Source organism: Pristiophorus japonicus, chromosome 10 (genome assembly GCF_044704955.1).
Source record: "Pristiophorus japonicus isolate sPriJap1 chromosome 10, sPriJap1.hap1, whole genome shotgun sequence".
NCBI classification, from domain to species: domain Eukaryota; kingdom Metazoa; phylum Chordata; class Chondrichthyes; family Pristiophoridae; genus Pristiophorus; species Pristiophorus japonicus.
Genome location: NC_091986.1, coordinates 152904782 through 152917128, shown reverse-complemented (window position 1 = coordinate 152917128; position 12347 = coordinate 152904782). Strand labels below are relative to the sequence as shown.

Below are 12347 nucleotides of genomic sequence, written 5' to 3'. Positions count from 1 at the left end.
GTGCATGAAACTCTTTTTGGAGTTTATCTGCAAAACAAAAAAATTTAAACCGTGCCACCCGCCCTGGATGACACAGCAGACATTTACAAGGCCCTTTTTTTCTTTTTTTTTGTGTTTTTTTTTTGTGTTTTTCTTTTTTTGGTTTTTTTTTGGGCGCTAAAATCAAATTTTTTCCAGTGCCCCCTATAAAAGGGGAGGGGGACACTAAAAGCACCGGCAATTAAAACAAATTAAACTTTAAAACGTAAAATCAAATTAAAATTTGGTTGCCGGGCGTGATGATGCACTCCAGTCCCTCCGGTGCCCACCTCTCGCGGAAGGCCGCGAGTCCTTGTGCATGAAACTCTTTTGAGTTTACCTGCAAAAACATAAACATTAAACTGTGCCACCCGACCTGGGTGACACACCAGACATTTACAAGGCCCTTTTTTTCCTTTTTTTGGTTTTTTTTTTGTGTTTTTTTTTGTTGTTTTTTTTTTGGGCACTAAAATCACAATTTCTCCGGTGCCCCCTATAAAAGGGAAGGGGACACTAAAAGCACCGGCAATTAAAACAAATTAAACTTTAAAACGTAAAATCAAATTAAAATTTGGTTGCCGGGCGTGATGATGCACTCCAGTCCCTCCGGTGCCCACCTCTCGCGGAAGGCCGCGAGTCCTTGTGCATGAATCCCAAAAGGTTAGTTTGCAGGTGCAGCAGGTAATCAGGAAGGCAAATGGAATGTTGGCCTTCATTGCGAAAGGGATGGAGTACAAAAGCAGGGAGGTGTTGCTGTAACTGTATAAGGTATTGGTAAGACCGCACCTGGAGTACTGCGTGCAGTTTTGGTCACCTTACTTAAGGAAGGATATACTAGCTTTGGAAGGGGTACAGAGACGATTGACTATGCTGATTCGAGAAATGAGGGGGTTACCTTATGATGATAGATTGAGTAGACTGGGTCTTTACTCCTTGGAGTTCAGAAGGATGAGGGGTGATCTTATAGAAACATTTAAAATCATGAAAGGGATAGACAAGATAGAGGCAGAGAGGTTGTTTCCATTGGTGGGGGAGACTAGAACTAGGGGGCACAGCCTCAAAATACGGAGGAGCCAATTTAAAACCGAGTTGAGAAAGAATTTCTTCTCCCAAAGGGTTGTGAATCTGTGGAATTCTCTGCCCAAGGAAGCAGTTGAGGCTGGCTCATTGAATGTTTTCAAGTCAAAGATAGATAGATTTTTAAGCAATAAGGGAATTAAGGGTTACGGGGAGAGGGCGGGTAAGTGGAGCTGAGTCCACGACCAGATCAGCCATGATCTTATTGAATGGCGGAGCAGGCTCGAGGGGCTAGATGGCCTACTCCTGTTCCTAATTCTTATGTTCTTATAAACTTGGCTATGTTACACTCAGTCCCTTCTTCCAAATCGTTAATATCGATTGTAAATAATTGGCGTCCCAGCACTGATCCCTACGGCACTCCACTAATTACTGGTTGCCAACCAGAGAATGAACATTTATCCCGACTCTCTGTTCTCTGTTAGTTAGCCAATCCTCTATCCATGCTAATATATTACCCCCAACCCTATGAACTTTTATCTTGGACCTTGTTTTCGATGTCTGCCCTTGCTGATAATAGGCTCCCGAGGTATGGAAAATGGTCCACGTTGTCCAAGGCTGCACCGTGGATTTTGATGACTGGGAGGGCAGTGCTGTGTGGTGGGCTCAGGTTGGTGGAGGACCTTGGTCTTACAGATGTTTAGAGTAAGACCCATGCTTTTGTTCGCCTCAGTGAAGATGTTGACGATGGCTTAGAGTTCGGCCTCTGAATGTGCGCAGATGCAAGCGCCGTCCGCATACTGTCGTTCGATGACAGAGGATGGGACGACCTTGGATCTAGCCTGGAGGCGACGAAGGTTGAACAGCTTCCCATTGGTTCTATAGTTTAGTTCCACTCCAGCGGGGAGCTTGCTGAGAGTGAGATGGAGCATTGCAGCGAGGAAGATTGAGAAGAGCGTTGGCGCGATGACGCAGCCCTACTTGACCCCAGTCCGGATGTGGATGGATCCGTTGGTCAGGATCATGGCTTGCATATCATTGTGGAGCAGGTGGAGGATGATGACAAACATTTGCGGGCAGCCGAAACAGAGGAGGACGCTCCATAGTCCCTCACAGTTGACAGTGTCAAAGGCCTTTGTGAGGTCAAAGAAGGCCATGTACAGGGGTTGGTGCTGTTTCCTGCATTTCTCTTGTAGTTGCCACGCGGTGAAGATCATGTCCGTTGTACCCCTTAGTGGACGGAATCCGCATTGTGACTCTGGGAGGAGCTCTTCAGCCACAGGAAGAAGATGGTTGAGGAGGATTCTAGCTTTCCCAGTGGCCGACAGCAGGGAGATTCCTGTGTAGTTGCCGCAGTCGGACTTATCCCTTTTTTGAAGATGGTCACGATTACGGCATCTCAGATCTCCCGGCATGCTCTCCTTCTTCCAGATAAGAGAGATGAGGTCATGCATTCGTACCAATAGTGCTTCTCCGCCATACTTTAGTGCCTCGGCGGGGATTCCATCAGCTCTTGATGCCTTGTTGTTCTTGAGCTGACAGATGGCCTTTTCTTCCTCGTGCAAGGCTGGGGTTTTGCTGAGATGGTGGCGGGAAGAATGCTGCAGGTTGGAGTCGAGGACACTCGTGTCAAAGGCAGAGTCTCGATTAATGTTTTTCAGTAAGTGCTTAATGTCACATCTTCATATTCTTAACCTCCTTCCTCTATTGTACCACTGCTACAAGGTAACTGCTGCAAAACAAATATTCCACTGCTAAGGTATAACTACTGCTCTGTGATGTGGCTAAAAGATTCGGTACCTGCAAGCATTAGTTAACCCTACTGCAATTACAAATTATGGTTCACTCTAATGTCTGATGTACAAAAGCACTTTTGGGGTTTGGATTAACTAATTGAATCAAAATGCAAGTTTGCATTAATTATCCTAAAAGTAAAATGATTGCCAAATTAGGATTATTCCACAGTCAGTGCTTAACATGTGTTAATGTTAGTACAGGCAAGCATATTTGGTACTCGAGGTCATACCTGTCGATTGACCAGATAGGAAATTATTCCATCATTGTTCTTAACAGCAGTCTTCAACTTGTTTTTCTCTTTTATGGGCAACTCCTTCACATCCAGAACTACCACACAGTCTGTAAATACAGCCATGGTACTCCTGCCCAAGAGAAACAATCTGTTTAAGCGTACTATGGGATTATTTTTTAACGAACAGTAATTAATAGCATTTAAGAAAAATATTGTGCAGTACAATTTTTAAAACGTCTGATATTATGAAACTCTGCATGCCAGAAAAGTCAGTTAAATCATTGTGAGGTGATATTGCACTTTACATTTTTTCATAAAGAAGTTTTTAGTATTGCAGTTTGTTTACAGAAGATATAATTTTGCTTAAGATGTGACTTGATGATAAGATCTACAACTGTGGTAGATTGTGACTTTTCTAATGCTTTCTTATCGAGGACTGGATAGATGTAAATGTTAAGTAAATTCACTTACTAGTTAAAAACTTATCAAAGTTGGAAGAGAGAACCGATGGAGGCATAACTCTAGTAATTAAAATGATAATACAACAGTTGTTCTGTTCATTATCCCAGGCATGTTACTGAAAACTTGTCTAGATAGAGGCTAGAGCAGATACTGTTTATGCTTTGGGACTTGAGATTATTTCATAAAGAATATTTAATGCACATTAAGCAACTTTGTTTTAAAACTGGTTTTGAGTCATTATCTTATGAGTCCCTGTAAGCCTTTGTGTGCTTAAAGTATGCAAATAATTAGATACACATACACAATAAGTAATCTTAAAATGGGGGTCGTCACCATTTTGGGAAAAGGAACTATCTTCCAAATTTAACATGATATCACAAACGAGCCTTTACGTAGACATTTCTCTTGTGCTCTGCATAAAAGACCACTTCTGTAACTGAGCACCATCACTGGCAGGAGGGTATAATTACAACATGACAGGTTTACATAGGCAGTTTCCATTATAAATGTGGACATAGAAATACAAAAATATGAATAGAATGACTGACCGGCCCCATTATTCCCACATTCTCTAACCCAACTTCACCTGAATATACTCTTAGCCTTGACTCCCCTTGTGCAATTCTGTGAGATATCAACAGATAGACAAAATATAAAAACTTTATCATGTGAATTGTGATAATCCCTTATTCATCACAATAATGTTTTGTGACAGGAAATGTTTGTATATAAACCATTGGGGAAAGTTTTTCCCTACTATATTTTAAGGGCAATCATGTACCCTTAATATATATTAACTACAAAAAGCGTGAGAAATTATCATCAGGTCTTTCAAAGCTCAGCCCATCAGTTAGACAGTGCATCATATGAATGGAGTAGGCCACTCAGCTCCTTGAACCTGTTTCATCATTCAGTTAGATCATAGTTCATCTGTATCAACTCCATTTACATGGCGTTGTTCAATAATCCCTTGATACTCTTACCTAACAAAAATCTGTCAATCTCAGTATTGAAAATTTCAATTGATCCAGCATCCAAACCCTTTTGGGGACAGAATTCCAGATTTCCACTATTATTTGCGTGAAAAGGTGCTTGCTGATTACACTCCAGAATGGTCTAGCTCTAATTTTAAGATTGTGCCCCCTTTTCTGGATTCCTCCATCAGAGGAAATAGCTTCTCTATATTTACACTATCAAATCCTTTTATCATTTCAAACAACTCAATAAGATTACCCCTCAACTTTCTAAACTGAAGTGAATATAAGCTAAGTTTATGAAAACTGTCCTTATAATTTAACCCTTTAAGCCCTGGTCATCATCATTATCATCATAGGCAGTCCCTCGGAATCGAGGAAGACTTGAAGTGAGTTCTTTGGTGGCTGAACAGTCCAATACGAGAGCCATAGAATCTGTCACAGGTGGACAGATAGTCGTTGAGGGAAAGGGTGGGTGAGACTGGTTATTATAGACCGGTCAGCCTGACCTCAGTAGTGGGTAAAGTGATGGAATCAATTATTAAGGATGTCATAGCAGCGCATTTGGAAAATGGTGACATGATAGGTCCAAGTCAGCATGGATTTGTGAAGGGGAAATCATGTTTGACAAATCTTCTGGAATTTTTTGAGGATGTTTCCAGTAAAGTGGACAAAGGAGAACCAGTTGATGTGGTATATTTGGACTTTCAGAAGGCTTTCGACAAGGTCCCACACAAGAGATTAATGTGCAAAGTTAAAGCACATGGGATTGGGGATAGTGTGCTGACGTGGATTGAGAACTGGTTGTCAGACAGGAAGCAAAGAGTAGGAGTAAATGGGTACTTTTCAGAATGGCAGGCAGTGACTAGTGGGGTACCGCAAGGTTCTGTGCTGGGGCCCCAGCTGTTTACATTGTACATTAATGATTTAGACGAGGGGATTAAATGTAGTATCTCCAAATTTGCGGATGACACTAAGTTGGGTGGCAATGTGAGCTGCGAGGAGGATGCTATGAGGCTGCAGAGTGACTTGGATAGGTTAGGTGAGTGGGCAAATGCATGGCAGATGAAGTATAATGTGGATAAATGTGAGGTTATCCACTTTGGTGGTAAAAACAGAGAGACAGACTATTATCTGAATGGTGACAGATTAGGAAAAGGGAAGGTGCAACGAGACCTGGGTGTCATGGTACATCAGTCATTGAAGGTTGGCATGCAGGTACAGCAGGCGGTTAAGAAAGCAAATGGCATGTTGGCCTTCATAGCGAGGGGATTTGAGTACAGGGGTAGGGAGGTGTTGCTACAGTTGTACAGGGCCTTGGTGAGGCCACACCTGGAGTATTGTGTACAATTTTGGTCTCCTAACTTGAGGAAGGACATTCTTGCTATTGAGGGAGTGCAGCGAAGATTCACCAGACTGATTCCCGGGATGGTGGGACTGACCTATCAAGAAAGACTGGATCAACTGGGCTTGTATTCACTGGAGTTCAGAAGAATGAGAGGGGACCTCATAGAAACGTTTAAAATCCTGACGGGTTTAGACAGGTTAGATGCAGGAAGAATGTTCCCAATGTTGGGGAAGTCCAGAACCAGGGGTCACAGTCTAAGGATAAGGGGTAAGCCATTTAGGACCGAGATGAGGAGAGACTTCTTCACCCAGAGAGTGGTGAACCTGTGGAATTCTCTGCCACAGAAAGTGGTTGGGGCCAATTCACTAAATATATTCAAAAGGGAGTTAGATGAAGTCCTTACTACTCGGGGGATCAAGGGGTATGGCGAGAAAGCAGGAAGGGGGTACTGAGGTTTCATGTTCAGCCATGAACTCATTGAATGGGGTGCAGGCTAGAAGGGCTGAATAGCCTGCTCCTGCACCTATTTTCTATGTTTCTATGTTTCTATGTTCTTTCCGTTGCCTGCGCTTGATTTCTGCATGCTCTCGGCGTTGAGACTCGAGGTGCTCAGCGCCCTCCCAGATGCACTTCCTCCACTTTCTGGTGAACATGCAATGTACCTGCTCCAAGGCCAATATATCCTTTCTAAAGTGCGATGCCCAAAACTCAATGCAATACTTCAGATGGTGCCTGACCAAGGCTATGTAAACAGAAGAATAACTTCCTTCCTTTTATATTCCAGGCCCTTTGAGATAAAGGTCAACATTCCATTAGTCTTTTTGATTACTTTTTGTACCTATGCACTAGCTTGTAGTGATTTGTTACCTGTACCTCAAATCCTTTTGCTCCGCCACAGTTCCTAATCTTTCACCATTAAGAAAATATTCCAATGTGTCTTTCTTAGATCCAAAGTGGATGACCTTACACTTCTCCACATTGAACTCCATCTACCACTGTTGTGCCCACGAACTTAATCTATGTCCCTTTGTAACTCCCTGTTCCCATTCATACAAATTACTGTGCCTAACTTAACTCTACAAACTTGGATATACAACTCTCTATTCCTTCATCCAAGTCATTAATACATATGGTGAAAATCCTAGCCCCCAGCATAGATCCCTGGGGAACACGACACGTCATATCCCACCAATTAGTGAACAAACTCTTTATCCCTGTTCGCAATCTTCTACCTCCCAACCAATTACAGGTACTGACTTATGTCACAAGATTACCTCCAATTCCATGCACTCTCACTTTTGCTAATAACTTATTGTGTAGCCTTCTGGATGTCCATATAGACACTCATCTATCCACCATACATTATCCTTTCCCAGTTGCTAATAATGCTAATTCCTAGGGAAAGCAGAATAGCCCAGAGAAAATACCTATGGCCAGTTACAGGAACAACTGGGAAATTTCTCTTCACTCCCTAATGTAATTATTAGACATAAAAAAAGAAAATGCTGGAAATACTCAGCAGGTCAGGCAGCATCTGTGGAAAGAGAATCAGAGTTAACGTTTCAGGTCAATGATCTTTCGTCAGAATTCTTCCTTCAATATTTCTGTCTGCCAAAAATGTACTTTATAAAATTCATGACATCCTTCACTTGCAGTGACCCTATGGGTAAACTACTCCACTGCATGAAGTGATTACATCCTAGCGGTTTATTCCCCTTTTCTTGTTCAAGCTTGAAATAGGGTCCTCGTTATCTGACAACTTGGTAATATTAGAGATCATTCTGGGATCCAGGTTATCTATCGCCATTAGGACCTTGAATACCTATTTTTTCCAACGTATACATTCCTAGGGTCCGAAATTGGTGAAAGCTGATTTCCACCCAAGTATTGTCCAAAGGACCGCTGAGATCCTGATGGTACTTTGGGCGGAAGTTTCATGAAAAAATCTGGGAAAGACCACCGACCGCAAAAATGGGACTTGCGCTCCGAATCTGGGTGGCAGCGGGTGGTAGCTCCTATTCTCGGCGGCAAATGCAATCCTCGGCAAAGTACCACCGAGGATTGAGTCGGGCCCAGGGAGGGGGGAACTGCTAAAATAAAAAAAATTCAGAACATTTAAAAAAAACACCAGAAATCCTTCAGGGGACCCCATCCACCTAAATCCCTGCAAAAAAAATAAAGAAAAGTCAACCCACCTTTTTTTGCAGGTCTTCATACTTACCGTTGAGGTCAGACCTGCGTCCATGCGGCGGTCATTCCCTGCTGGAGCAGTGGACCTCCCATACCAAACTGGCAACTCAGCAGGCGGGAGGACTCTTCTGGGCGTTGCACGCCGGCACACACCGGCGGATGTCAGCGGACGGTACCCAGCGATCTTCTCTCCCCATTGGTGGGAGGAAACCAGGGAGACTGCCAAGTTTTAGTAAGTCCACCAATTTCGGGCCCCTAATATGCATAGGGGCCGAAATTGCCCTGTTCTGCGCCTCCCATTGGCGCCTCTAGGGGGCGCAAAACTGTTTTCGCTCGGGCTGGGTTACCGGCTCCAGCGAAATTGCGCGGAGTTAACGGAGGCACGAACATGGTAGTGTCACGCCCTGGGCCGCCACGTCTCCAGTGATGTAGTCATCACCTTGCATGGCAACCCCTTTCCGTCCACGGCGATAATTGCCTAGTACCCCGTGAGGCTGCCGTGGGCACGGGTCGCGAACAGGGACGACTTCTGCTCCCGGGGCGGAAGTTAAAGGGGAGGTGTGCTGCACTGCGTGCCGCCATTTTTGTACTTCAGCCGACTCACCAGTTGGCCCATGCTCCAGTGACATTGTGTATTGCAGGCTGCAATCATGCATCCGGCACTCCATTTGGGTGCCGGGCTGCGGCCGCGGCACCATGCAGCCCTGGTGGCCCAGTGGATGCCATCAAAAAGCCTGCAGAGTTCGCAGCGGCCCTCCCTTAAATGGAAGGGGAGGGGCGTTGAAACGCGTTAGCGCTACATGGAGAAGCCGCATAGCATTGCCAATCCCGCCCACGTAGCACCCCGTACACCCTCCTCCCTCAACAGGATGTGGAGCATGCGATATTGCACTCCATTTCCTGTGAGGGGCAGTAACCCGAATTTCGTGGCCAGGGTGGGACTTCCACGCCAGGCACAGGAAGTCGCACCCTGACTTGGTTACCGTCCCCAAACGGGACGTAACCCAATTTCGCCCCCACTCTCTTTCCATACAGAACAGGTTCCCACTGCCACTTATCAATTTGTTTTTACTTCCTCCAAAGCCAGATCCGCCCCATCCCCACCCATATTGTATGATGCCCAAAACAACACTCAAAGTAGGGACAGATCAGTACTTTGTACAAACTAATTATCTCTCCTTAGGATTTGAACTTCATATCTTAAGTTTTGAATCCGAAATTTTCTGTGCCTTATTCACCACTGCTGCACATTGTATTGATGGTTTAAATCCCCATATCCCTCTCTTGGGTCTGTAACCATTTATTTTATATTCTCGGAGTTTGCTTCCTGTTCCTCAGCTTTATGAATGTCCAGATCCTTTTTCAACTGGCTTGCTAGTTCCCTATTATTGTGAACCTTCCCAATTTGGTATTATCTGCAAACTTCATGAGCTCGATTAACATCCCTTCCTCCAAATCAGTACTACATATTGGCCCGGAATTTGCGGTCGTAATGACAGCGAACTGGCAGCATTCGCCTTTGAAACTGAGCACATTAGTATTTCGCGCTTACGCAGCCTAATGCAAAAATTCTGAAGTCGCGGTCTGTCATTCACTGCTCCGACATTGGTTGCGCTGTGCCGCCCCCCACAGAACCGGCAATCAGTGAAATCTCTCAAATCATGGAAACTAATGAAAGTGTTGGCTCTTCCGCAGTAATTACAATGTTAAATACCCCAGTAAAAGTTAGACACAAAGGGATTAGGTGTAATAGGGGTTTTAACCATTGTTTAATAGTTTTAACAACACATTTACTACTAAACAATGGTTATTGTTCTGAAAAACTAATTTTAATTTGGTTCATCTTTATTTCATATTTGCCTTTCCCCCATGAGAGAGCCCCAATCTTTATTTTGCTCTCTCCAACATTTTTAAAATAATTTTAGGAGCTTACTCACTTCCGGGTTTGCTGTGTGAGAATTCTGCGTTTTGATTGGCTGCTTAGACAGCTTGTTGGCGTCACAGCAGCTCTTCGCTAGGGATCCCTATTATCTTCTGTTGATTTCAATTACGCGTTGGAAAACCCGAAATTCGAGACACAGGGATCGCAAGATCTTTGTGCGAAACTTACTTCGGGGCCAGAGGCGATTGCAAACAAGTATACCTCAGAGAACTAATGCCTGCAATAACTTACTTGTCATCTCTTTGCATGTTGATATTGCACCTTTAACAATTAGCCCTGCGTCCTCTGACTTAACTAGTTATCTTATTATATACCTTTTTATCCTGTAATTTGTGTGGTACTATGCCAAAGGCTTTGCTAACATCTAGCATTAACAGATCTAACATTTATGTCTACTACTAATCTACTCGGGTCATCTGCTGTGAGAAATGATGGTGGTTCACCACCTCAAATTTTAAAAAATCAGAACTGCAAAAAGGTTACTTATGCGCTCCACCAATGATAACGTAAACTTTCTGTACGAACAAAATAATTTAAAAAATGTATCTATTTATTTAACAAATTGAAATACCAAACAGAATTAAGACATAGGTCTGCGCCTCGTCCTAAACGTTATTTACTGCACCTATAACTCCTCAACCATAAATCAACAGATGATACAATTCCCCATGGCTTTTGAACTTCATCAGTATCTGATTGTCATTCGGTAATTCTTTTTTGTAAAACTGGTAGTTGTCAAATGAGTCTTGATATTTAATGTCCTAATCATTACTTCTCTCCGGGCTCTGCTATTATAGTTAGTGCGCAATACTTGCAGTAAACTAAGACTGGGTTGTCTCACCTCCACTCCGCCGAACCGAACCCGGAGGCTGCTAAATAAAAGATGCGTCAGATATTAAACTCTAAAAAGAATCTCGGAAAAGTACATCGAACCTCTTTTGGGTGATCATGTCGACTCCTCGCTAGTTCCTGGATACAAAGTCAATTCGTATTTCCTGCATCCGGGGTGACTAAATATTCAGTGCTGTAGGAGAAAATGCTGGGGCCTGTCAGCCGATAGTGTCCTCCAACATCATTTATGCCGCCTGACGCTGAATCGTACTGCGCCAGTACAAACACCATCCAAAATAAACCCACAATTAATGGCGAAAGGACTTGGAAGTTTTGCAGCTCGATGTACGTCGTGAGGGTAAAGAACACATCCTGACGGAAATTGTAGTCTTGTCGGAAACCGCCGCAGGAAGGACTATCATTCCCAGAGTGCTTAGAGACTACGCGCATGCGGAGTGAGGATCGCGGTTTAAAGTTTCAAAATGGCGGTAGATTTGAGGGTGATTTGGAACGGTTGGGATTGTCTGTTAAACGGCTGGCCACGCGCACGGTGGGTAATAGTGGTTCCCGCTCCTGGAAACAGCATGGAAAATTAGCGGCGGTCGTTCAGCACACTGACTGAGTTACCCCTGGAGTTTGTTATGGTAGTGGTGTGTGTTAACACCGTTGGGGAGGACCCTTCCTCGGCTGGAAGTTTGTTAGGAAGCTTGTCGCGTGTCGGATATTTTTAAACCGTTTTCATTCTTGCATCTGTTCAGTTGTCGGTATTTAATTTTATGAAGAAGCTGTGAGAATGATCGGAGAGACCGGTGAGAAACTTTGATCTCCGTGTTTGGTGATTAAACCATCGTATTAACAAGCAAAAGCCGCACCCGAAACAAAAACAAACAACTGGAGTCGCAGTTGGTCAGTCAGCATCCGCGGAGAGGACGGATAGACGCATCAGAGCTGCAAAATAGGTGGGCAGGCATAGTCATACAAAAAACGCCATTGGTCGTTTTAGACGCTATATAAATGCAAGTTGTTTGAAATACTTCTGCTGACAGCTATTGATACATATTTAGTGGTGTCATTTTATTCGCTATTTTGATGAAGGAGGAAAATGAGGGCAGTGTAGTTGATGTGTATATGAACTTTTAAAAGTTAATAAACTACCACACAATAATCTTGTTAGCAAAATTGAAGCCCGTCGGTTTAAAAGGACAGTGGCTGCTTGGGTGCACACTTGGCTAAGGGACAGAAAACAGCTGGTAGTGTTGAATGGTTATTTTTAAGACTGGCGGTAAGTGTGCAGTGGTGTCCCCTAGGGGTCGATGTTGGGACCAATGATCTTTTGATTTATATTAAGGACGTGCTTATTTGTACTGCAAAAATGGCCAACATGCGCCACCTTTTATTTCTGATTGGTCCCCTTGGAGGATAAGCCACATCCTGAAGTTTCACAGGAATGTGTAACTGGAACCGCCCATCCCAAGGTCTCACTGACTTTGCAAATTGTAAACCGATCCACTTCGACTTACTGAAGTAACAGAGGAC

General features: G+C 43.7%; 2 protein-coding genes across 3 annotated transcripts in view; one reads left to right on the top strand and one right to left on the bottom strand.

The window, feature by feature from the left end:
* Nucleotides 1-11231, bottom strand: part of parp4 (poly (ADP-ribose) polymerase family, member 4) — a 265891-nt gene extending 254660 nt beyond the window's left edge. The window contains exons 1-2 of one of the 2 annotated variants that reach the window (XM_070892180.1): nt 10914-11231; nt 3062-3194 (exon numbers count right to left, since the gene is read on the bottom strand). In XM_070892180.1, coding sequence (XP_070748281.1) covers nt 3062-3194; nt 10914-10930 — 150 coding nt within the window. In that variant the 5' untranslated portion in view covers nt 10931-11231. The remainder of the gene's footprint in view (nt 1-3061; nt 3195-10913) is intronic. The other variant, XM_070892181.1, reaches the window with a different exon arrangement.
* Nucleotides 11232-11302: 71 nt separating this feature from the next.
* The window catches only part of cpap (centrosome assembly and centriole elongation protein), an 84975-nt gene continuing 83930 nt past the window's right edge, over nt 11303-12347 (top strand). Inside the window, exon 1 of the mRNA XM_070892182.1 lies at nt 11303-11770. The gene's annotated coding sequence lies outside the window, so the exon portion shown is untranslated. The remainder of the gene's footprint in view (nt 11771-12347) is intronic.